Here is a 27,581-nt window from a genome sequence, read left to right as displayed (position 1 = left end):
TTTCAAGTCTAATTCTGTCACTAAACCCATACCTGTCACCCAGCGCCTAAATACTAGGCCTCAAATTTATATCCCGCTAAATCTGTCCTTAGTGCTGTAGCTGGGCGAGTTATTTAGTGTCCGTTCAAGCACATTTCTTGTTCTGGGTTGAAATACAATTCCCAATTTAGCAATTTCATAATTTAGTGGTTTCTGCTATATCAGAGCTATTTGAAATCTATCCCTAAAAGGGTATATAATATTCAAGGTGCACATTGGGTCATTCAGAATAACTTCACACACACCCGCTACTGTGTATTTTCAAGTCTAATTCTGTCACTAAACCCATACCTGTCACCCAGCGCCTAAATACTAGGCCTCAAATTTATATCCTGCTAAATCTCTCGTTACCGCTGTCCTGTTGTAGCTGGGAAAGTTATTTAGTGTCCGTCAAAGCACATTTTTTGTTCTGGGTTGAAGTACAATTCCCAATTTAGCAATTTCATAATTTAGTGGTTTCTGCTATATCAGAGCTATTTGAAATCTATCCCTAAAAGGGTATATAATATTCAAGGTGCACATTGGGTCATTCAGAATAACTTCACACACACCCGCTACTGTGTATTTTCAAGTCTAATTCTGTCACTAAACCCATACCTGTCACCCAGCGCCTAAATACTAGGCCTCAAATTTATATCCCGCTAAATCTGTCCTTAGTGCTGTAGCTGGGCGAGTTATTTAGTGTCCGTTCAAGCACATTTCTTGTTCTGGGTTGAAATACAATTCCCAATTTAGCAATTTCATAATTTAGTGGTTTCTGCTATATCAGAGCTATTTGAAATCTATCCCTAAAAGGGTATATAATATTCAAGGTGCACATTGGGTCATTCAGAATAACTTCACACACACCCGCTACTGTGTATTTTCAAGTCTAATTCTGTCACTAAACCCATACCTGTCACCCAGCGCCTAAATACTAGGCCTCAAATTTATATCCTGCTAAATCTCTCGTTACCGCTGTCCTGTTGTAGCTGGGAAAGTTATTTAGTGTCCGTCAAAGCACATTTTTTGTTCTGGGTTGAAGTACAATTCCCAATTTAGCAATTTCATAATTTAGTGGTTTCTGCTATATCAGAGCTATTTGAAATCTATCCCTAAAAGGGTATATAATATTCAAGGTGCACATTGGGTCATTCAGAATAACTTCACACACACCCGCTACTGTGTATTTTCAAGTCTAATTCTGTCACTAAACCCATACCTGTCACCCAGCGCCTAAATACTAGGCCTCAAATTTATATCCTGCTAAATCTCTCGTTACCGCTGTACTGTTGTTGCTGGGCAAGATATTTAGTGTCCGTCAAAGCACATTTTTTGTTCTGGGTTGAAATACAATTCCCAATTTAGCAATTTCATAATTTAGTGGTTTCTGCTATATCAGAGCTATTTGAAATCTATCCCTAAAAGGGTAGATCATATTGAAGGTGCACATAGGGTCATTCAGAATAACTTCACACACACGCTTCTGTGCATTTCCAAGTCTAATTCTGTCACTAAATCCATACCGGTCACCCAGCGCCTAAATACTAGGCCTCAAATTTATATCCCGCTGAATTTGAATACAATACATTGGGCCAAATAATATATTTGTTGTTGTGGTGAACCATAACAATGAGAAAAACATCTAGTAAGGGACGCGGACGTGGACATGGTCGTGGTGGTGTTAGTGGACCCTCTGGTGCTGGGAGAGGACGTGGCCGTTCTGCCACATCCACACGTCCTAGTGTACCAACTACCTCAGGTCCCAGTAGCCGCCAGAATTTACAGCGATATATGGTGGGGCCCAATGCCGTTCTAAGGATGGTAAGGCCTGAGCAGGTACAGGCATTAGTCAATTGGGTGGCCGACAGTGGATCCAGCACGTTCACATTATCTCCCACCCAGTCTTCTGCAGAAAGCGCACAGATGGCGCCTGAAAACCAACCCCATCAGTCTGTCACATCACCCCCATGCATACCAGGGAAACTGTCTCAGCCTCAAGTTATGCAGCAGTCTCTTATGCTGTTTGAAGACTCCGCTGGCAGGGTTTCCCAAGGGCATCCACCTAGCCCTTCCCCAGCGGTGAAAGACATAGAATGCACTGACGCACAACCACTTATGTTTCCTGATGATGAGGACATGGGAATACCACCTCAGCATGTCTCTGATGATGACGAAACACAGGTGCCAACTGCTGCGTCTTTCTGCAGTGTGCAGACTGAACAGGAGGTCAGGGATCAAGACTGGGTGGAAGACGATGCAGGGGACGATGAGGTCCTAGACCCCACATGGAATGAAGGTCGTGCCACTGACTTTCACAGTTCGGAGGAAGAGGCAGTGGTGAGACCGAGCCAACAGCGTAGCAAAAGAGGGAGCAGTGGGCAAAAGCAGAACACCCGCCGCCAAGAGACTCCGCCTGCTACTGACCGCCGCCATCTGGGACCGAGCACCCCAAAGGCAGCTTCAAGGAGTTCCCTGGCATGGCACTTCTTCAAACAATGTGCTGACGACAAGACCCGAGTGGTTTGCACGCTGTGCCATCAGAGCCTGAAGCGAGGCATTAACGTTCTGAACCTGAGCACAACCTGCATGACCAGGCACCTGCATGCAAAGCATGAACTGCAGTGGAGTAAACACCTTAAAACCAAGGAAGTCACTCAGGCTCCCCCTGCTACCTCTTCTGCTGCTGCCGCCTCGGCCTATTCTGCTGCTGCCGCCTCGGCCTCTTCCTCCGCCTCTGGAGGAACGTTGGCACCTGCCGCCCAGCAAACAGGGGATGTACCACCAACACCACCACCACCACCTCCGTCACCAAGCGTCTCAACCATGTCACACGCCAGCGTTCAGCTCTCCATCTCACAAACATTTGATAGAAAGCGTAAATTCCCACCTAGCCACCCTCGATCCCTGGCCCTGAATGCCAGCATTTCTAAACTACTGGCCTATGAAATGCTGTCATTTAGGCTGGTGGACACAGACAGCTTCAAACAGCTCATGTCGCTTGCTGTCCCACAGTATGTTGTTCCCAGCCGCCACTACTTCTCCAAGAGAGCCGTGCCTTCCCTGCACAACCAAGTATCCGATAAAATCAAGTGTGCACTGCGCAACGCCATCTGTGGCAAGGTCCACCTAACCACAGATACGTGGACCAGTAAGCACGGCCAGGGACGCTATATCTCCCTAACTGCACACTGGGTAAATGTAGTGGCAGCTGGGCCCCAGGCGGAGAGCTGTTTGGCGCACGTCCTTCCGCCGCCAAGGATCGCAGGGCAACATTCTTTGCCTCCTGTTGCCACCTCCTCCTTCTCGGCTTCCTCCTCCTCTTCTTCCACCTGCTCATCCAGTCAGCCACACACCTTCACCACCAACTTCAGCACAGCCCGGGGTAAACGTCAGCAGGCCATTCTGAAACTCATATGTTTGGGGGACAGGCCCCACACCGCACAGGAGTTGTGGCGGGGTATTGAACAACAGACCGACGAGTGGTTGCTGCCGGTGAGCCTCAAGCCCGGCCTGGTGGTGTGTGATAATGGGCGAAATCTCGTTGCAGCTCTGGGACTAGCCAATTTGACGCACATCCCTTGCTTGGCGCATGTGCTGAATTTGGTGGTGCAGAAGTTCATTCACAACTACCCCGACATGTCAGAGCTGCTGCATAAAGTGCGGGCCGTCTGTTCGCGCTTCCGGCGTTCACATCCTGCTGCTGCTCGCCTGTCTGCGCTACAGCGTAACTTCGGCCTTCCCGCTCACCGCCTCATATGCGACGTGCCCACCAGGTGGAACTCCACCTTGCACATGCTGGACAGACTGTGCGAGCAGCAGCAGGCCATAGTGGAGTTTCAGCTGCAGCACGCACGGGTCAGTCGCACTACAGAACAGCACCACTTCACCACCAATGACTGGGCCTCCATGCGAGACCTGTGTGCCCTGTTGCGCTGTTTCGAGTACTCCACCAACATGGCCAGTGGCGATGACACCGTTATCAGCGTTACAATACCACTTCTATGTCTCCTTGAGAAAACACTTAGGGCGATGATGGAAGAGGAGGTGGCCCAGGAGGAGGAGGAGGAGGAGGAAGAGGGGTCATTTTTAGCACTTTCTGGCCAGTCTCTTCGAAGTGACTCAGAGGGAGGTTTTTGGCAACAGCAGAGGCCAGGTACAAATGTGGCCAGCCAGGGCCCACTACTGGAGGACGAGGAGGACGAGGATGAGGAGGAGGTGGAGGAGGATGAGGATGAAGCATGGTCACAGCGGGGTGGCACCCAACGCAGCTCGGGTCCATCACTGGTGCGTGGCTGGGGGGAAAGGCAGGACGATGACGATACGCCTCCCACAGAGGACAGCTTGTCCTTATCCCTGGGCAGCCTGGCACACATGAGCGACTACATGCTGCAGTGCCTGCGCAACGACAGCAGAGTTGCCCACATTTTAACCTGTGCGGACTACTGGGTTGCCACCCTGCTGGATCCACGCTACAAAGACAATGTGCCCACCTTACTTCCTGCACTGGAGCGTGATAGGAAGATGCGCGAGTACAAGCGCACGTTGGTAGACGCGCTACTGAGAGCATTCCCAAATGTCACAGGGGAACAAGTGGAAGCCCAAGGCCAAGGCAGAGGAGGAGCAAGAGGTCGCCAAGGCAGCTGTGTCACGGCCAGCTCCTCTGAGGGCAGGGTTAGCATGGCAGAGATGTGGAAAACTTTTGTCAACACGCCACAGCTAACTGCACCACCACCTGATACGCAACGTGTTAGCAGGAGGCAACATTTCACTAACATGGTGGAACAGTACGTGTGCACACCCCTCCACGTACTGACTGATGGTTCGGCCCCATTCAACTTCTGGGTCTCTAAATTGTCCACGTGGCCAGAGCTAGCCTTTTATGCCTTGGAGGTGCTGGCCTGCCCGGCAGCCAGCGTTTTGTCTGAACGTGTATTCAGCACGGCAGGGGGCGTCATTACAGACAAACGCAGCCGCCTGTCTACAGCCAATGTGGACAAGCTGACGTTCATAAAAATGAACCAGGCATGGATCCCACAGGACCTGTCCATCCCTTGTGCAGATTAGACATTAACTACCTCCCCATAACCATATATTATTGGACTCCAGGGCACTTCCTCATTCAATCCTATTTTTATTTTCATTTTACCATTATATTGCGATGCTACCCAAAGTTGAATGAACCTCTCCTCTGCCTGTGTGCTAGGCCTAAATATATGCCAATGGACTGTTGCAGTGGTGGCTGACATGAAGCCTGATTCTCTGCTATGACATGCAGACTGATTCTCTGCTGACATGAAGCCAGATTGTCTGTTACGGGACCTCTCTGCTCTGCCTGTGTGCTAGGCCTAAATATATGCCAATGGACTGTTGCAGTGGTGGGTGACGTGAAGCCTCATTCTCTGCTATGACATGCAGACTGATTCTCTGCTGACATGAAGCCAGATTGTCTGTTACGGGACCTCTCTCCTCTGCCTGTGTGCTAGGCCTAAATATATGCCAATGGACTGTTGCAGTGGTGGCTGACGTGAAGCCTCATTCTCTGCTATGACATGCAGACTAATTCTCTGCTGACATGAAGCCAGATTGTCTGTTACGGGACCTCTCTCCTCTGCCTGGGTGCTGGGCCTAAATTTATGACAATGGACTGTTGCAGTGGTGGCTGACGTGAAGCCTCATTCTCTGCTATGACATGCAGACTGATTCTCTGCTGACATGAAGCCAGATCCTCTTTTACGGGACCTCTCTCCTCTGCCTGGGTGCTGGGCCTAAATTTATGACAATGGACTGTTGCAGTGGTGGCTGACGTGAAGCCTCATTCTCTGCTATGACATGCAGACTCATTCTCTGCTGACATGAAGCCAGATCCTCTGTTACGGGACCTCTCTCCTCTGCCTGGGTGCTGGGCCTAAATTTATGACAATGGACTGTTGCAGTGGTGGCTGACGTGAAGCCTGATTCTCTGCTATGACATGCAGACTGATTCTCTGCTGACATGAAGCTAGATCCTCTGTTACGGGACCTCTCTCCTCTGCCTGTGTGTGTGCTGGGCCTAAATATATGCCAATGGACTGTTGCAGTGGTGGCTGACGTGAAGCCTCATTCTCTGCTATGACATGCAGACTAATTCTCTGCTGACATGAAGCCAGATTGTCTGTTACGGGACCTCTCTCCTCTGCCTGGGTGCTGGGCCTAAATTTATGACAATGGACTGTTGCAGTGGTGGCTGACGTGAAGCCTCATTCTCTGCTATGACATGCAGACTGATTCTCTGCTGACATGAAGCCAGATCCTCTTTTACGGGACCTCTCTCCTCTGCCTGGGTGCTGGGCCTAAATTTATGACAATGGACTGTTGCAGTGGTGGCTGACGTGAAGCCTCATTCTCTGCTATGACATGCAGACTCATTCTCTGCTGACATGAAGCCAGATCCTCTGTTACGGGACCTCTCTCCTCTGCCTGGGTGCTGGGCCTAAATTTATGACAATGGACTGTTGCAGTGGTGGCTGACGTGAAGCCTGATTCTCTGCTATGACATGCAGACTGATTCTCTGCTGACATGAAGCCAGATTGTCTGTTACGGGACCTCTCTGCTCTGCCTGTGTGCTAGGCCTAAATATATGCCAATGGACTGTTGCAGTGGTGGGTGACGTGAAGCCTGATTCTCTGCTATGATATGAAGACTGATTCTCTGCTGACATGAAGCCAGATTGTCTGTTACGGGACCTTTCTCCTCTGCCTGGGTTCTGGGCCTAAATTTATGAAAATTGACTCTTACAGTGGTGGGTGACGTGAAGCCTGATTCTCTGCTATGATATGAAGACTGATTCTCTGCTGACATGAAGCCAGATTGTCTGTTACGGGACCTTTCTCCTCTGCCTGGGTTCTGGGCCTAAATTTATGAAAATTGACTCTTACAGTGGTGGGTGACGTGAAGCCTGATTCTCTGCTATGATATGAAGACTGATTCTCTGCTGACATGAAGCCAGATTGTCTGTTACGGGACCTTTCTCCTCTGCCTGGGTTCTGGGCCTAAATTTATGAAAATTGACTCTTACAGTGGTGGGTGACGTGAAGCCTGATTCTCTGCTATGATATGAAGACTGATTCTCTGCTGACATGAAGCCAGATTGTCTGTTACGGGACCTTTCTCCTCTGCCTGGGTTCTGGGCCTAAATTTATGAAAATTGACTCTTACAGTGGTGGGTGACGTGAAGCCTGATTCTCTGCTATGATATGAAGACTGATTCTCTGCTGACATGAAGCCAGATCCTCTGTTACGGGACCTCTCTCCTCTGCCTGTGTGTGTGCTGGGCCTAAATATATGCCAATGGACTGTTGCAGTGGTGGCTGACGTGAAGCCTCATTCTCTGCTATGACATGCAGACTGATTCTCTGCTGACATGAAGCCAGATTGTCTGTTACGGGACCTCTCTCCTCTGCCTGGGTGCTGGGCCTAAATATATGCCAATGGACTGTTGCAGTGGTGGCTGACGTGAAGCCTGATTCTCTGCTATGACATGCAGACTAATTCTCTGCTGACATGAAGACAGATTCTCTGTTACGGGACCTCTCTCCTCTGCCTGGGTGCCGGGGCCTAAATATCTGAGAATGGACTGTTCCAGTGGTGGGTGACGGGAAGCCAGATTCTCTGCTATGGAACCTCTCTCCAATTGATTTTGGTTAATTTTTATTTATTTAATTTTTATTTTAATTCATTTCCCTATCCACATTTGTTTGCAGGGGATTTACCTACATGTTGCTGCCTTTTGCAGCCCTCTAGCTCTTTCCTGGGCTGTTTTACAGCCTTTTTAGTGCCGAAAAGTTCGGGTCCCCATTGACTTCAATGGGGTTCGGGTTCGGGACGAAGTTCGGATCGGGTTCGGATCCCGAACCCGAACATTTCCGGGATGTTCGGCCGAACTTCTCGAACCCGAACATCCAGGTGTTCGCTCAACTCTAGTTGTAAACAATGAAGCGCAGCAGGAGCATGGAGATCGAAGTGATGACTTGCGAAAAATTGACTTTTATGCTCTGTAGAAGGGTAGATGAGGTTTACACAATTCAATTAGATTTTTTTAGGATCTCGTACAACCCCTTTAAATACATTGACTTATGCTGGGTTTAGTTATAGGAGGTGAAGAGGCAGCAGTCGTACCTGGGCCCTGGTGTCTTCGGTCTCCCTCCTTTCCACCTATGCTATTTGGGTAGGAATCATGGTTATAAAAGAGACATTGTAGGTGGGGATACTGGCATTGTGACCCAGAAGCTTTGAGTCACGCCTATGGCTGAGAACATGCATGTAGTCTTTAATACAGGATTAAGAAAAATAAGGCTCTATTTCATGCCACATAATGTCATTTTTGTCCTTGCTGTGTGAACTGATTTGTTTAACAGAGATATCAAATTGTTGGGTTTTACTGGAGCATTAATTGTTTCTTTTGTTCTTCTCGATGCCTTCTGAAGATACGTATCTATTTGTTCAGCTGAGTCCTTATCTATAATGAAAAACAGCAAGGGGGCCAGTAATAATTGCAATCTTAACAGTGGTTGTACTCCACAGATAATAGTTAGGATCAAACGAGGGAAAAGAGACATTTCCGGCCAGGCGTGCTAACCCTTCATCTGTTCGCCTCCTCACAAGCAAAAAATAGAACTACAGAGCTTGGTGCAGATTTACAGAGACTTTGCCATTTTCAATGGTCACCAACAGGGGTGTAGCTTGAAGCACTTTGGCCTTGGTCAAAAAGTAACAAAGCCTAACTACCATTGATTTTATCGACTGTAGTAAATGAAGATTTCATCATGCTATTTATAATTAAATAATCACTAAAAGAATTATTCATTTGTGTAGTGAGGCAGCCTCGTCTAGTGTAAATCAGATCTTTGATGTCAACTTCAATCTTCTTATTGTCTACTTCTCTGGGGAAGGCTGGAGGTCAGTGATCACAATAATGGTTATTACAATTAAAGGGGCCATCCAACCTTTGAAAAATAGCAGCAGTAAATGTTATAAAATGCCCAAAAAAACAATACTCACCTATGCAATCCTTCTAGTGAAGAAGCTCCAGCAGCCCAGTTCTTGTTTACAAGTGGCCAGTACATGACCGGTGCAGTCAATTTGGGGTTTCATGTACAATAGTAGTACCTTCATCACTCAGCAATGGAGGCATCTGCCACAGATTACTTTCACATGTATGCTGTACCATAACACCATCCTGGTCATAGCAGTTCTATGGAATGACAGCACTAGAGTCATAGTAGTACCCCCACTCCACCTGGAAGCTATTTTCCAATGATTCCAGCCTAAATAGTCAGCATGGACTGTAATAGTGCCAACCCAGAACTGCCCACACCATTGTTTTACCCAAATTAACCATAATCTTGTGCCCGTCACATAGTAGTGTTCATGAAATTATTCCAATCACGTAACAGTGCCAGCAGACTTTTTGTGCCTATACACCCAGAGAATTACATGCACAAATATGCCACTTGGATTAGCTGTATAATACAACACACGTATCTCCTGCATCAGGGGCGTAGCTAAAGGCTCATGGGCCCTGGTGCAAGAGTTCAGCTTGGGCCCCCCTTCCCCCAGTACTTTGTGGCAAGGGACAGGGAAACACATAGCCTTCATGCCACCTGAGGCAAAAATTGAACCCCCCCCCCCCCACATCATCCAAATTCTTGACCTAACCCCTTTCCTTCAGCCAGAGGTGTAACTTCACCAGCATGTACTTTCTATAATACCAGTGTCCTCTTATATGGCACAAGGGTCTTTGGGCCCCCTCAGGCTCCTGGGCCCGGTAGCAACTGCTACCTGTGCACCCTCTATAGCTACGCCCCTGTCCTGCATGGTTTTGCGTTGTCCTCACATGTAAGAGGTTTATCTTAAAGGGGTTGTCCTAAAAAAAAAATCTACATTTTTCAAAACAACACCTGGATCTTAATAGTCTCGTAATTTTATGTAATAACAATTTTTGTATAGCTATTGAGTTATTCAATAAAATCTATATGTATAGCTCCACCTGTTTGCTTTTTTTCTATTTTCTCTGTCCTGCCCACTGAGATGGAAGCGAATGCTCAGTTCAATCTTTCAGCTACAGTCAGAAGGGTATGCTTCTGAGAAAGCACTCGCCCCCATAGCTGCCATTTTGAAATAAATCTAGCAGAACAATTGAAGCAATGAATGAGAGATCTCTGGATCCATGTGAGGTACAGGGCTGGTTCTAAGTTTGCCAGTAAAAAGACTGTTGTGTATTATATGGTATAGGTACATATTTTGCATTAATCATGGGATAACACCTTGAAGCAAACATGCAATGAATAATTTAAAAAAGTGCAATTGAAAAAGTTGCCCAGCTTATTATAAAAATCCTCCAAAGCCAGTAATTGTCATACAATGATAAAAGAACATTTACTTACCTATCTCATCCACCACCGCTTCCAGTGCTGCTCCGATCCTACTTGGCACTGCATCCTTGATTTTATTATCTTGGCCTATATACCCCAGACACCACATCATGGCTTCAGCATGGCTGCCAACTGTCACGAATTTGCAGAGACTGTCCCTGATTTTCAGAGACAGATTTTCAGAGACAGTCCCAGCAAATTTGCACTGTCCTTGGCCGAACGCTAATGCAAATCCCATCCATAAATAGATGTTTCTGGGCTGGGCTGGGACATTCCTAGGGTGGGGCTTATATGCCCCCGATTTTACCAACTAAAATGCTGGTAAGTATTCTTCTGGGGTATTCAGCACAAGACCACTTAAGCCAGTTATTGACTGCAATCATGGGCATATCACCACTGCAGCCAAAGTCGAGTGAGGAGAATTGGAGGGCCAACCCTGGAAGTGGATGATGAAATGGGTGAGTATATATTTTATTATTATGGTATGACAATTGCTGCCTTGGGCAATCTTTTTTAAGAAGTCAGGACAACCTCTTTAAACCAATGAGATGTTAGAAAAAAAAAGACAATTCTTTGTTCTTCTGCACACATTTCTTGTTTATGGAGACATTTTTCAGTACTTTAGTCGAGTTTCAGTATGCTGATTGTCATGCACTGGACAGACCATTGAGGCACCATGTACAAAACCCAAGTGATTTGCAGTACATATTATGCTTGCCACATAACAGCTGTTTACAGTGGTAGGTTAATTGACTTCCCAGAAACTTGGCCTTAGTAGCAGGTGCTTGTAGGGAAATTGAATTGAAAGCTTCAACTGAGAGGTGAATAACTACAGTGGCGCCCGGCACTGAATTTGAAAAAAGGTTGTATTAATAATTCAAACTATGTATGATTGAACAGAGTCAGTATGGAGCTATGCTGGTATAGTCAGATGTACTATACTGAATTTATTGAGAAACAGAGAAATAAATAATATATAGTGTAAGGGATTGCTCTCTCAAGCAGGGCGGCGATGACAGATTCCTTCACAGACAACAGGATTAAAGTCCAAACTATGCTTTATTTTACTGGCACTTCTGCATATACAGGTAAACCCAGTTATAACTCACTGGGTAAGGTGAGGTTCCAGCATCACCAAAACATTAACCAAACAAAATAAACTCCTGCCTGTCTGGGCTCTAGCTAATGCAAATTTGTTTCTAGCTCACCTATTGAGGTCACAGGTGGGGAATCATACTTCACTAGCCAGCAAGGCACCAAGCTTCCTAGGCTTTTTCCAGGAATAACTCCTCCCCAGACTGTCAGCCTGGGATGTGCTTCAATTCCCCCTAACCATACCAACTGGACTACACCTGAAAACATGCCCTGGAATGGGGGTGAACTGGGGAGGTCCCATTACCAAACCTAACTTCCATGTCCAAATAAAATCCAGCCCTTGAACTACGTTTTCTGAAACCAGCACCATCTTCCTGGATTTTACTTACCTCACCCAGTTGAGGAACCTGGGTGGGATATACACCCCAGGATTTTACCCTACACTTCACCACAATGGTTAAAAGTATTTACACCCTTAAGATTTTGTTGACATATAGGTTAAACCTTAGCAAAATAATTCTGCTTATTTTTGAAAAAATATGTATCTCCAAATCCAATTAAATTTACTGTAAAATCTAGCTCTAGCTAGGCACATGCTCTAACTATCCCTTATTTCCTGAACACAACATCAAAGCATAGATCTTTTAGAGCTAGTCTCAATCAAAATGGCCGCCTGTGTGCTATATAGCCAAAAAATGGACAGCGGCCCCTTCAACAGATGATTTGTGGAGATTGGAATCAGACCTCCATTCGATCAGGCCATCAATATAAAAAAAAACAGAGATAACTGCTGTAAATTCTGTAACCTAAATAGTTTGGTTTTATTGAAAACTAGCAGAAGGACCAGGCTTTGCACGGGTATATTTCATCTATTTCATTTAATGTTTGTGTGTCGCTAAAAGATATCGACAGTATCCCCCATAACAGTGACCTCTACAGCACCCCACCCCTTTAACAGTGAACTCCACAGTCCCCCATCCCTTTAACACTGACCCCCCCACAGTGCCCCGCCACTTAAAAATGGGACCTTCACACACAGCAGCCTATCCCCTTAACTTTGACCATCACAGCATCCTACCCTTTTAACAGTTAGTTTCACAGCACCCTACTCCCTTGACAGTGACCTCCTCAGGGGCCCACCCCTTAGCAGTGACCTCCACAGTACCCCGCTACCTTAACAGTGACCTCACAGTACCCTGCTGCCTTAACAGTGGCCTCCACAGCAGTTGCCTCTTTAATAGTGGCCCCTGCCTCCTTAACAGTGACCTCCACAGTGTCCAGTCCCTTTAACAGTGACCTCCATAGCAGCCTGCCCCCTTAATAGTAACATACACAGTAAACGCCCCTTTAACAGTGACCTCCACAGCGCCCTGCCCCTTTAATGCTAGGGCTACACGGCGACATGTGTTGCACAACATTTTGTCTCAACAATTTTTATAATGATAGGCTATAGTTTTGCACTGTGACATGTGACATGCTGCGACTGTGACACGACAGTTCCAAAAAATCCATTCAAGATTTCACATGTCGCAGAGCAACACCATAGACTATCATTATAAAAATTGTCATCGCGCGACACAATGTAGCAGAGTAGTTGTGCCCTATGTGTCGTACGATTTATTGTCGCGCAACACATGTCGTTTTGTAGCCCAAGCCTAAAGCTGACCTACAGAAGTGAAGAAAAATGGCTGGGTTGTTATGGAAACCTGGAGTAAAACTGTGTGTATGTGGAGACTAAGGGCCTGCAAGCTTCTATTGGCTGATAAGGGACATGTGACCATGTGTATGGCAGTTGGGATATGAAGAGAAAGACTTGCAAGCTTGTATTGGCTAATGCAGGTAATTTTTGGGGAATATTTCTGGAACGGTACATCCTAGAGAGCTGTGACCCCCACAAGATTTCTTTCCAGGTATCCAGGGATGTGTATATTAAGTTTCGTTGAAATCGATGGTAGGGTTGTTGGGCGCTGCTGCGCAGTCTAGTACCTCCGAACATGAGCGCACTGCTGTCGGCGCACTTCATGTTCTCTCAGCAGCACAGGGGAGAAGGAAGTAGTCTCTCCCCCCTGTGCTGCTGCTGCCACCAATGAACGGAGAGAGGGGCGGAGGAGAGGCGGGCGCACTGCGCCACCAATGATAGGACTTTTCCTGGATCCGGACTTAGTTAAGTATTAGGCTACACAGAGCTGGCGCCCAGGGATGTCCCTGCACTCTACTCTACTATTATTCCTGGGCGCCGCTCTGTTTGCCCGCTGTGCCCTATTACTGTCTCTTGCTCCATATGCTAATTACTATCGGAGCAATGGGGAGGAGACATCAGCTTCTCTAGTGGGCGTTCCTTCTCCCTGGCTGTAGCGCTGTCCAGTCGCAGCGCAGGGAGAAGGAACGCCCAGGAGAGAAGCTGTTGTCTCCTCCCCATTGCTCCGATATTAATTAGCATATGGAGCAGGAGACAGTAATGGGGCACAGCGGGTGAATGGAGCGGCGCCCAGAAATAATAGTAAGTGCAGGGACATCCCTGGGCGCCGCTCTGTGTAGCCTAATACTTAACTAAGTCTGGACCCATATAAGGTGGTCTTTTACACATAATAATACAGGAGGCAGGTGCCGGCAGCAGAATCGCATAGCCGGCACCCGGCTTCTGACAGGGAGCTGCGATCAGCGGCAGTTAACCCCTCAGGTGCGGCACCTGAGGGGTTAACTGCTGCTGATCTTCTGCCAGTACCCGCCTCCTGTAATTAAGGGTTAATTATCATTGGTGGTGCAATGCGCCTCTCTCCCCCCAGTATTAGAATCATTGGTGGTGCAGTGCTGCCCATATACCCCCCCACCCATCCCATTAAAATCATTGGTGTCACAGTGCGCTCAACCGCCCCAGTATTAAAATCATTGGTGGCAGCGGCCACAAGGTCCCCTCCCCTTCTCATTGGTGGAAGTGGCCACAGGGTCCCCTCCTCTTTATTGGTGGCAGTGGCTACAGAGTCCCCTCACCTCCTCTCATTGGTGGCAGTGGCAGTTTCTGATCGCAGCCCGGCTGTGTAATCCTGGCGCTCTGATTGGTTACCATGGCAGCCAGGACACTACTGAAGTCCTGGCTGCCATAGTCAGCTCCCTGAACTTTTGGTTTACAAACTGGTTGGTGCCTCTATACTGCGTCCGCTTATCCTGTTTACCAGAGTGAATCCCCACAATTGGTGGAGGACGCGCAATCGCAGTGAGGCTGGCGTAAAGCCAAAATATTTTTTTCGGGCTCTTTTGTATGTCCTAGATTAAGCCTGCTAAGTTGCAACCAGCATCACAGGACAAGATGGAGGAGATGATGAAGCAGCTGGTGCAGGCCAACCTAAGGCAACAACAGGCCATGGAGCAGCAGGAGACTAACAGACAACTGCTAGAGGCTAATCAGCGACAGCAAAAAAACAAACCAGCGGCTGCTGCAACACGTGATGGCCTTAGAGAAGACAGGAGTATCTCAGAGAGGCCCGGAAGGCGGTCTGCAAGGCGATCCCCAAGATGGCACCGACAGATGACGTTGAAACCTACCTGGCGGTGTTCGAGAAGGTGGCCATGAGGGAGAGTCTACCCCGAGACCAGTGGGCTGAGGTCATCGCTCCGTTCCTGGTGTCAGGACCCCAACAGGTTTACTTTGATTTACCGGACAAGCAAGCTGCAGACTACTATAAGGTCAATGGTGAGATCCTGGCGAGACTGGGGGTGAATGTGTTGGTCCGGGCCCAGTGGGTGCATCAGTGGGAGTTTAACCTGGCTGAGCCAGCGAGACTACAGTATGATAATTTGCTGCATCTCTTGCAAAAATGACTACCACCTGACGTGCTGAGTCCTACTGCTATGCTGGACCGTATTGTAGTTGACAAATTCTGGAGGGCATTGCCACCACCCCTCCACCGCTGGGTTGGCCAAATGTCTCCTACTAGTGCCCTCGAGATGGTGGACCTGGTCGAACGGTATGGGGCTACTGAGGAACTCCAGGGGCGAACTCTGAGGAATTATGTAACAAAATCAAGAAAATCCCCTGGACTGGTTTTATGTGCCGGTCTGGGTTTTGTTAACACCTAGCTTTCTTTAAAAGACAGCTGGGTTCATGCAGAGGAGATCTCTGTATTGGGATCTGAGGCTTGTGCCAGGATGGAGGGCTGAGACCCATGTGAGGGGAAACAGGCCAACTAAAGCCTGCTGATGGACTCTTGTTGGCAGAACAGGCCCCATGGTGTGAACTGACACCAATACTGCAAGGTGACTATTTTTCTTGAAAGTGTTTTTTTGTTCTGTGAACTTTCTAACGTGTGAATAGACACTGAACTTTTGGTTTACAAACTGGTTGGTGCCTCCATACTGCGTCCTGCTTATCCTGTTTACCAGAGCGAATCCCCACAATATATAGATTGGTCTCTGGGCAGCAAAGTCTCCACTACTTGCCATTTTTAGTTTTTGTAATAATCTCAAAATATACATTGGTCTACTATAGTGAAAGGGTTAATTAAATTTAATGCTACCCTAGGGTAGTAAAAGAGTTTACATTTCTGGGTGGTCTAGGATAGTTAGAGGCTCAATGGTAAATTGATGTTGATTCAGGGTGCCTGTCCTCAGAAAGCCTCCTAGAAGATGAAGCAATTACTGAGACCCACCACGAAAAGCTGTCCTTCCTTTAATTCAATATACAATATTCCCTACCACAAATATATTAGCAGATACATTTCTAGCCTGAAAATACCAATTCCTTTTAGTTATCCACTTTGGCCAGTCACCAGATTGATCACACAGCGTCCAATGGACTTGTTCGAAGTAAGTCCTGCTTCATATGGGTCTGCAAGTTAGGGATGTTATATCTCATACATCAAGTCCAGTTGGCACACCTCACTGGCTCGATGAGCGTTGGCTTATACCAATCTTGTTGGTTACTATGGGCATTACCTCTTCTTTTGCTACATTTTCAAAAAAGGTGTTTCAGCAAATACATTTTATTTCATGTATAGTGAAAAATTTAGATTTTTGAATACGATATTAGTAACAATTCCTACAGATTTTCCAGGTCTCTGCTTTCCTTCATTCAATGGGAACCTTCATTATTTACTCCAGTGAGTAAAAATCTGCCCTGGTAATGTGATGGACACACAGGTGCAGGACTCATCATAGTCAATGAGAACCGACCAAAAAAAAATCCCTTCATATTACCAATATTCATATTAGCAGACATCCAAAAAAAACATGATCCCTACATAAGATGTATAGTCACAAATAGCAACAAATACTAAATATGTATAAATAACTAACTTTATTGACACATATACAAATCACCATAAACAAATAACCATCACAATAGTTAAAAACCATTAAAAACCGCAAAGATGTGGTTGATAATGCTATGATCTTCTAAGTACACAACAATGTAAAGATGATTCAAGTATCAATCTCCAATTCTCTAGGTCTTGGAAAATCCTACAATAGGTATCAATTTCATGATTCATAAAGTGCAAGTGCAAATGTGTAAAGTCAACCAAAAAATCTAAGAAGTATGCTTGGAAAATACCAAATAATTTAGAGATCAACATGAAAAAAGCAAAAGATAGTTTATACCGACCCATATTATTGAGACACAGGGGGACTGATGGCTGCCACATCACAGAGAGACCCCGACATGCATTTTGCGGTCAGCTTCCTCAAGGGGTACCATGGCATTATCAACCACATCTTTGCTGTTTTTCATGGTTTAAACTATTGTGATGGCCATTTTTTTATGCTGATTTGTATATGTGTCAATAAAGTTGGTTATTCATCACCATAAGAACAAAGTAGGCCTAACCCACCTGTTTTGGCTGGATTGGCTAACTATCTTATGTGCATGGGGGTGTGCCGATTATCCCAGATAGGGATGAACGAAGCGAGCTTCGGATCTTAGATCCGAAGTTGCTTTGTTAAAAACTTTGGTTGAATGCTGTACGGAGATCCGTCTTTGTACAGCATTTAAATGTATGGACTGGTACCTCAAAACCAAAGCCAAATTCGGATCCAAGTTTTAAAATGTTTTTTCAGTTTAAAAATCAATTACCATAGTTATTCACCGAAGTCTCGTGAGACTTTGGGAATAACTCACTTTGCCTCTTCGGAGGCTGTACAGTATTAAAACAGAGTTTTCAGCGAAGCGACTTTGGATCTAGGATCCGAAGCTCGCTTTTTTCATCCCTAATCCCAGACATAATAGATAGAGAATTACATTCCAACATTGTAACATTTTCAATTATACAAAAAGTAACATTTATTTGCTGAAACTGGAATATCTATTGAAGGGGTTGTCCAGTATTTTTTATATGGATGGTCTATTTTCAGGGTAGACCATACGTTTCTGATCAATGGAGGTTTACATCTCAGGCCATCAATATCTGACCCATCCAACACCCTGCACCTCTGCCAATCAGTTGCAAAGGAGTAGCTCTGCTGCAGGAAGTCGGAGCGGGAACTGCACAGCTCCATCCATTGTTAAGTGGACAGAGCTGGTAACTGCAGCACTGTTCCCATTTACCTCAATGAATTGATGGAGCCGGCACTACTTCTGTTGGCCGAGCTACTGCAGAACACTTCATTGGCTAGTGTGCGGGTATTGGACAATCAGATATTGATGGCTTATTCTGAAGATAGACCATCAATATTAAAGTATTGGACAACCGCTTTAAGGATGCCTGTTGTATCTTCAGTTTTTGCATTAAGTGGAGGCTATATTTTTGATATACATTGTATACATTGCATTTTTCTTCCACATTGACATTACCTAAGAATTCATTCCACTTTAGAATATGTAAAGCTCTGAGCTCATGCTCTGGAGTGGCGCCCTGGATAAATCTCTGAACTGCAATATAGGAGCCAGTAATGGACTGCCATTCTGGGATTGTCTGTACTTAGCTGTATCTGAGATGCCCTGTCTCATTAATCCTGATATCAGATGATGTGGCACCATTGACAAAGCTCTGTCTGTGACTATTGTAAGCAGCCCTATGGATGAAGCAGTCTGGGAGCACAATGTGTACAATGCAATTCCTATTCTGAGCATCAGTAAGAGACAGCTTCCCGTGCATACTAAAGAGATGTCTAAGAGACAGATCTGTTCCTTATTAGCTGTGGCAGTAAATTCTCTCCAAATATGTAACTGATCTGATTTAGTGATACTGACAAAGTCAACTACACACATTTATTTCAGGAACTTTTCCATAAGCAGAATAGATGGCTGAGAAATATGACTAAGCAAATGACATGATAGTAAAATACAGTCTGCAGTGCAAGACTCAATTATAGATTCTACGTGGTGGTTTGCAAATACTGGATCTCATTAATCATAACCGCCTCAGACAAGAAGACCTCATGGCCCACAGCCACTAATCAGGGTTCAGGTTTTATTTTCTAAATTGCATTGAAAAAATGAAATATGGAATCTGCATAGCCTCCCATTGCACTGATTATGGTGGTATAGTGCCCAAATGTTTCAGTCTACTGCCAAAAACCCTGGTACCGCTCCTACTGATTTCCATCAAAGCCACAGGAACGTATCATTCTTCTTGCCTTGCTTTTCTCCTGGTGCCATCAGTGTAAGGCCCGATTCACGTCTTCGCCATAGCTTTTATATGTAATGCCATAGCTGAGAGACCACATTGACTTAAGGCCAGTTGGGTTTCCACTAAGAGTTCCACAATTTTGAAGAGAAGAATAGCTCTATATGTTGAGCTGTTCTTTCCATCAAAAGTAGAGGTGGAGGGCCCAGTGGTGGAGACACGAAGGCTTACTCATATTGGTACAGCATGTTACACTCAGAGACAAATCTTACAGAGGCATCGGGGCCTGCCAGCTACAGAAGCCTAGGAGATCCAGCCTGAGGGCCAGGTCCCCTAGACAACTGTCAGCGTCTTTTATAATAAACAAAGTTTCAAATAAAAAAAAGTGTCCTTTTCCCAAAATAAAGTAAAAAATAAATAAAGTAAAATAAAAGTAGACATATTAAGTATTGTCGTGTCTGTATCGACCGGCTCTATAATGTTCAATAAGTTTTTATTAATATTTCAACAAGAAATATAACAGCAAGCTAGCAGGATAGAATGTCCTTAAGCAGATATCATATAACATATATCATACCACACATATCATATAACATATATCATCGATCAGAGTGCATAACAATAGAGGCAGAATACCAAGGAGATGATACAGCAAGGTGCGTGTGCTAGCTAATCTCATTGGATACAAAGAAATACACAGTAGAGGTTACATGAGACAGTCAGGCAGAAGCCGTAGCAAAGCGGCTGGATAACCAGGGAACCCACTGATTATGAGCACGAATTCTGGAGCGTAAAGTGGGCGCAAAGATCATTTCACCGTGCATATGTGTGTAACTGATTGCATGACCTTAATTAACGAAGGAGATTGTGCCAGTTTCCACTGACCGGCAATAATGTTACGAGCAGCGTACAGTATATGGGTAACCGAACAACGAAATTCAAAGGGGACTTCTGAAATTGAGAGCTCAGGAGAGAGGGAAAGATTGACCTGCTGTGACTTATTTAATAGTATCCCCTATATCATACCAAAAGGCTCTAACCAATGAGCAGGCCCACCACATATGGAGTGAGGTCCCAATTTCCCCGCATCCTCTCCAGCAAAGAGAGGAATAACCGGGAACCAAACGTGCCAATCTATTAGGGGTTAGGTGCCATCTTAACTGGATCTTTCTCGCTTGTTCCACATGATTGATACATTCAGAGCTTTTGAAGGGCCAATAAAGAGCCTCCCTCCATTCACACATAGAGAACACCATACCAAACTCTTGTTCCCATCTCAGCATGAATGGCTGTTTACTCTCAGTTACATAGGGTAAAATACTAGCATAACGGGAAGATAATTTAGGTCTTGGGGACTTGCAGTCGGCAAAGAAGGCAAGGTAAGGATTGTTTTCCTGACAGTGCTGCCGCGGCGGTAGAGAACCCAACAGGTGCCTTATCTAAAGAAACTGGTAAAACAGATTATTTGGGAGTAGGTACTTGTTGTGCAAAAAACAAAGTCTACTGGCAAAGATCTATCGTATAGGCACCCAAGACGCTAAATTCCCCGGGCCACCCAGACTGCCAGAGAAACGTTTGGGATATGATATTCCAGCGCAACAATAGGAAGGTTATCCATTGGAACGCGGAAGAGTTTGATGGAATCTATAAGGTGAGCCCAGATAAACATTGTGGCGTGCATGGTTAACAAGGGCAAATTGTGTTGAAAATGCTTCAGACTGTAAGCTGCGAGTATAGCTGGCAGGGACCGACGTCTGACATAGGTCTCCTCAATTTGAAGCCAATCGACCGGCTCTATAATAATATCACATGACCTAACCCCTCAGATGAACACCGTCAAAAAAAATTAATAAAAACTGTGCTAAAAAAAACATTTTTTTGTCACCTTACATCACTAAAAGTGAAACACCAAGCGATCAAAAATGCGTATGCCCCCCAAAATAGTACCAATCTAACCGTGACCTCATCCCTCAAAAAATGAGCTTCTAGCTAAGACATTCGCCCAAAAAAATAAAAAAACATGGCTCAAACTATGGAGACATTAAAACATGATTTCAAAATGCTTTTATTCTGTTAAATGTAAAAAAAAATAAACATATTAGGTATCTCCGCATCCATAACAACCTGCTCTATAAAGTACCACATGACTTAAACCCTCAGGTGAACACCGTAAAAAAAAAAATGGTGTCAAAAAAGCCATTTTTTGGTCACCTTACATCACAACAAATGTAATAGCAAGCAATCAAAAGATCATATGCACCCCAAAATAGTGCCAATCAAGTGTCATCTCATCCTGCAAAAATAATACCCGACCTAAGACAATCGCTCAAAAAAAATAATAATATGGCTCTCAGACTATGGAGACACTAAAACATGATTTTTTTTTTGTTTCAAAAATGATATTATTTTGTAAAACTGAAATATATAAAATAAATCATACATATAAGGTACTTAGGGCACTTAATGGCACTTGGAGGGCACTGAATAGCATATGGGGGGCACTGAATTGCACATGGAGCACCGAATGGCACTTGGGGGGCACTGGATGGCACTTGGAGGGCACTGTGGATGACACTGGGGACAGTGTGGATGGCATTTGGGGGCACTGTGGATGTCACTGTTATGGGAGCACTGTGGATGTCACTGTTATGGAGGGCAATGTGGATGTCACTGTTATGGAGGGCAATGTGGATATCGCTGTTATGGGGCACTAGGGATGTAACTGTTATGGGAGACGCTGTGGCTGTCACTTATGGGGGGCAATAGTGGATGTCACTTTAGGGGGGTGCTCTCGATGGCACTGTTATGGGAGCTCAGTATGAGTTATAGGGCTCCAGATGGAATCTACTGTTATGAGGAACATTCATATGATTAGTATAGAAAATAAAATATAATTATTCTAGTGTTTTTGTTTTGTTTTTTGGCAAATTCTACACAGATCGAACTCAAGAATGTCTGCTCTTCACACTGTAGATTTCCACACATAAAAAGACAGAAAAACAACAAAGTACAGAGCAAGCTGTGTAATCGTTAACAAGATACGAAGTGTTGCTTTCTTTATCTTGTGGTTATTTAGCCTCAGCACCGCTAAGGTGTCATATCTGCCTCAATCCTAGCATCCAACCGTGAGAGCTCTCACGTCTTACAGTTTCCAACACAGACAGATCTTAAAATACAAGCTCCCATATTGTGCATCTGTCTCTGGCTCATTTGTGACTATAACATCAGCAGATTGTTTGCATGTGTGATTAGTTACTCTTTAGTTGTGTTGAGCGCTGAAAACAAGGTGGTTTCAAATTTTAATAATGTTCACCCCATTAAAATTTGACTTTATTACATTATATTCCTGGTGCACGTTCAGAATATAAAGGATAAGATACTCATTATGACCCAACTGGGTGGCCCAAATGGGAAATATGGACCATGCATGGTTTCTTTAGTTGATGCTGATGAATGTGTTTATGAACAGACTTTAAAAAAAACTGAGTTTTATCCTCATGCATTTTGAATAGAGTGGATTCCGTTCAGGATGCATCAGTTCAATTAAAATTGAAGTGTATTAGATCCGGCATTAAGTGTTCCAGCAAAACGGATCCGGCTTTTCGGTCTGCGCATGCGCAGACATTTAGAAATGCAGAAACATTTTTATACTGGATCCGTTTTTCTTGTGTCAGTTGTGTCAATATCTCCCAAAAACTCTTATGTCATAGGTAATACACCATCGGATGAGTCTGAGGAACGAGAGAGAGAACCTAAAGTGCTGACATTCCCTGAGTACATCAACAGTCTTCTTGATACTGGCACCAGGCGACTGATTCAAGGTTTACGTATGGAGTGTCAAAGTCGTGGACGATGCTCCTCTTATTGTCAGCTGTGCCATGTTACTTCTAGCCCAGATGCTCCACCTGAACCTGTTCTTCTAGAAGTCACAAAGGCAGTTCCGATATACGACCTCGTGACAGGCAACAATGTTACCCGGCAGGTAAGTTCCTCTCATATTGCGAATATTATACTTGATGCCTCAAAGAGAGCGCAATGAAAAGCCTAAACTGAACAAATTCCCTATAGTGTATCCATTATTACAACAAGCTGTTCCAAAGGCTGATGATGATCTGCTGACTGATTTTCTGAGCAGCAATGAGGAAATTGAAATTCCCTGCAGCCACCACTAGGTGGAGCCCAATGTTATGTAAATGTGTATGCACTGAGCTCCCCCTAGTGTTGGTGGTTGGTAAACTGAATTTCTCTCAATAAAGAGATCTCCTGTTTTCCACAGCAAAGGCTGTATCTATCATAGTTTTGTAAGAGAGCTGCTAAGTATATTTTATCACTTGATTTCTAAAAGTTTATTTTAAAAAAAAAAAAAAAAGACGACTCACCAAAAGGAATAATTTATAATTTAATCTAAAAAAAATAAAATATATATACAAATATACAATTTGTATATGGAAACTGTCAAGGCAGCAACTTTTAATTTAGTTTTCAGTCTTGTTTTATTAATGTCCTTGGATAGATTTTATTCTTGACCTTATTATAATGTGTAATACAGAGAATGTTTAATTTCTCAAAATCAGCTTCTTATTTGTAATAAAGAATGATTTGCAGCCCACGCACACACAGTTCAGCTGGCTGCTTTTGTGCAAGCACAAGACTTCATGCACAGTAGGGTATGCACATTATCAAATATAAAATAAACTCTTGTAATGACCTGAATGTCTTTAAAACAAGAATTTGTATTTGAACCGGTAATAAATGTAGAATAAAATATAAAAACATTGTTGAACTAGCGTGACTTATGTCACAATGTAGGGAACAGTAATAAATGATTAAGTACCACGCTTATTAAATAAAAGAGGTATTGAGTCATACAGGACACATCTATGGGGAACTACAGAAGTATAGGCCAGCCAAGTACAAATCTTAAAAGAGTTCTCCGGGCTTTTACTATTGATGACCTATCTTATAAGTCATCAATATCAGATTGGCGGGGGTCCGACACCCGGGAAACCCCGCCAATCAGCTGTAAAGGAGATGGCGTGCACAGTGCGCGCCCACCGTCTCCCTTCTCTCTTCCTGTTACCGCTGCTGTCTATGGCAAATCAGCAGTGAACAGGAAGGACGGATCATGGACCGATTCAAGCTGAATGGGTCTGCATCACACCGCACGAATGTTGCCCGTGCATTGAAGACCGCAAATTGTGATGACCAATGCACAGAATGACCGGGCAATGGCCGTGTGCATGAGCCCTAAGGCTGTGTTTTTTCCACACAAAAATCCGCATGGAGACAATGCACGTAATCCTCATTGTGTGCAGTTATCCTAAAGACAAATACTGAGGTTGTCCTATTGGGACAACCTTGGTCCATATTCCCCAATAGGTCATATAGACATTACAGAGAGGGGTCTCCACTTAGCGTAAACCATGGCAAGTGTCTACACTTGGATTAGCCCCACAGAATGGAACTGGTTAACCCGTCAGTTTTTGTTTACTTTGTCGGAGTGATCTTGTGTCGTGTATCCACCTGACCCCTTCAGCCAATCACTGGCCTCAAGGCACAACATTTCTGCAACAAAGTGAACAAAGATCAGCAGAGGCCACCAGAGTGCCGGCTGCTGAATTTAACAGGTTATTGTTACACTTTCTGCTGTACAGCAACCAGACAATCCTCTTAATGTCAAAGAAGTAACCCCATAAACTTCTTCTAGTATTATCTACCATCAGCCGGGAGGATAGAATCTACCTCCCTAGTGCCTTCTGTTGGATGTCCACCCTATAAGTCAATATCTGCCCCTTTAATTAGGCCTTAGAGTATGACTTTCGATATAAACCAAAACCAAATATTTTCCATAAGAAAAGACATCCATCCATCGAGAGCTATTTCTGGGTTATTGCACCTCATCAGTGCAGAGCAGGCTACTGGTTTGGCTGTGTGATAGGCCTTTGATGTGAGTTTTTTTAAGTGGAGACCACCAAGTTGTTAGTATAGGGGATCTTATAGGCCAGGCAAGGTTCTCTATGAAAAAGGAATTTTAAATAAGCTCTTATCCAGGAGGACAAAAGCTACCTCTCTAGTGCTACCAATTGGAGGGCTACAATATAAGATCTATAGGACTCCCTAATTGCTTCCATCTTGCCGTTAGGGTCCGTGCTCAGCTGTCTGTCTGTCTCTCAGTTGCTGCAGGGAGCCGTGCTCAGCTCTCTTTGGTGCTCAGGCCGTGGTGATGTGATTGAAGATTGGTGTCGATGTGACTCTACAGCATTTGGTGTTGACGGACTTCCGAAATGTGCTCCTCTACCACAACCAGTGTAAGGTTCAGAGTCTAGACTTTCATCTGTTCTGTCATGTGTGAATTATGTTTATTGGCTTCATATTTCTTTCTTCTCTTATACTTCTCAAGCATAACATGTAATTAGATATATGGACCCTTAAAATTTCCCCATGAATTCATCTAGAGCAAAATGAACCAAATTGTCTTCGAATCCAAGGGCGATTGAGAACATTTAGGGGGTGATTTATCAATGTGTTATCAGAAAATGATCCGCTGTTTAAATCACTTTCTATGTTTAACATATTTTTTAAAAATTTTGTTGATGTTTTTTTTTTATTTTCCATGTCACTTTTTATATAAAAACTAAAACAAAAAATCCTGCCGTTTTTGCACTGGCCGTTAAGCCTAATAATTGCCGCCACTTCTTGGTTTGTACAGATCCCTTTACTGTAGCTTTATATTATTCTAATCCTGCCTGTAATAATACGGAAATATTACCTCTGTGTGTAGATAAGGCTACTTTCACACTTGCGTTTTTGCCTGATCCGGCAGGGTTCAGCAAAAACGCTTCCATTACTGATAATACAACCATCTGCATCTGCAATGAGCAGGACACTGGGTCAGTGGGGTTGCTATGCAGTGGGTCAGTTTATATGTGTATAAGTTCGTGACGCCAATTGCAGTTTGCGCAGGTACTATAGCAGGGCCCTTTAAGATGTTACAGCTCATACCAGGTGAGGAATGCCAGAGGGGGATAATGACTCTGTGTAGTGTCAACGGTGTCTCCTACCTTGGTACGCCTGGCTCACATGCAATAAATTTGAGTGTTGTTAATAGGAGTTTTGATGGAATAATTGAAATCCAGACAGGAAATATCGTCCAACTCGTCTTTACTTAATGGCAGCTTTAAATCCGTACAAGTTACAGCTTTACTATTTAGGTTCCAGCAGGTTTTGGCAATATGTGGCAGGAATTTATATCTATTCTGCTTCTGGTACATACGCCTAGTAGATCTGGCAGGTATCTATCTTCTGCTCTGTCTGTATTCTGCTTGGTATGGGCCTGAATAGCTGAGGAGGAATTTGGCTTCTTCTGGACTTGGGAAATGTACTCACAGCTTGACTCACAGGGTATGCTTCTTCCTGGATGCTGGAGATGGCTGCTTCTCTGGTCAACCAGCTGAGGAAGATGACTCAGGCTGGGAAGATGGATCCTGACCTCAGCCGAGGTTGGATCCAGGGTTGGGATCCCTTGTTCTGGGAGCTCCTATCAACACAACCTACCCGAACAGGGGTGGCTGGTACACTCACTAGACTCCCTACTCCTCCTCATGATACAGGACATGGGAACGTCCCACTTCTGCTCATACAGGGGAGCCTAGACTGGAATGGACTATTCCGGTCTAGATATACTAAACTGTTCTATAGACAGCCTATACATTGCCGCCACCTACTGGTGTACATGAAGAATTACAGCATTTTACATAAAACAGTCATAGGAAATCCAGACAATGGAAAATGTAATGTCTTAACATCATGTAGCAGGGAGACAGAGTTTTAGTGACATCTCTGGGATGTTACACATCCATTATGAACGGATCCAGTTGTATTATCTTTAACATAGCAATGACCAATCCGTCATGAACACCAAAGTCAATCGAGAACTGATCCGTTTTCTATTGTGTCTGTTTTGCTGCACATCTCATGACGGAAAGAAGAAGCTTGCTGCGGTTTGCTCTCCGGTATCGGAACGCAACCAAACGGAATGGAATGCATTTTGGAGCATTCCGTTCTGTTCAGTTCAGTTTTGTCCCCATTGACAATGAATGGGGACAAAACTGAAGTGTTTTTCTCCAGTACTGAGATCCTCTGCCGGATCTCAATACCGGAAAATGTAAACGCTAGTGTAAAACATCCTGCACGATATGATAATAAATATTGCGGATGTACATGGCTACATTCATACAATCACAGAAAACAATGCACTATAATAGTAGATGCAAGCATAACATATGGACTAAGCCCTCACTCTATTGATAAAATCTTAGACACTTGGTCAATACATTTTAATTAAAACACATCTAAGCCCACCTACCACGCGACAAGGTGGTCTCGGTTCAGGCGGTTCCTACGCTAAACCTGCCTATGCCGGTCCGTCGATGTATTAGGCTACTTTCACACTGTTTCATGGCTCTCACAAGCGGCCCTAAAACGGATCAGTTCAGC

The 27,581-nt window shown here is 44.6% G+C and overlaps 1 protein-coding gene across 2 annotated transcripts in view; it reads left to right on the top strand.

The window, feature by feature from the left end:
• Positions 1-27,581, top strand: part of ASTN1 (astrotactin 1) — a 499,082-nt gene that overhangs the window by 453,810 nt on the left and 17,691 nt on the right. For both annotated transcript variants that reach the window (XM_044301692.1, XM_044301691.1), the window contains exons 17-18: positions 22,796-23,067; positions 25,260-25,393. In XM_044301692.1, coding sequence (XP_044157627.1) covers positions 22,796-23,067; positions 25,260-25,393 — 406 coding nt within the window. The remainder of the gene's footprint in view (positions 1-22,795; positions 23,068-25,259; positions 25,394-27,581) is intronic.

Source organism: Bufo gargarizans, chromosome 7, assembly GCF_014858855.1.
Source record: "Bufo gargarizans isolate SCDJY-AF-19 chromosome 7, ASM1485885v1, whole genome shotgun sequence".
In the NCBI taxonomy this organism is placed as follows: Eukaryota; Metazoa; Chordata; class Amphibia; order Anura; family Bufonidae; genus Bufo; species Bufo gargarizans.
This window is presented reverse-complemented; position numbering and strand designations above follow the sequence as displayed.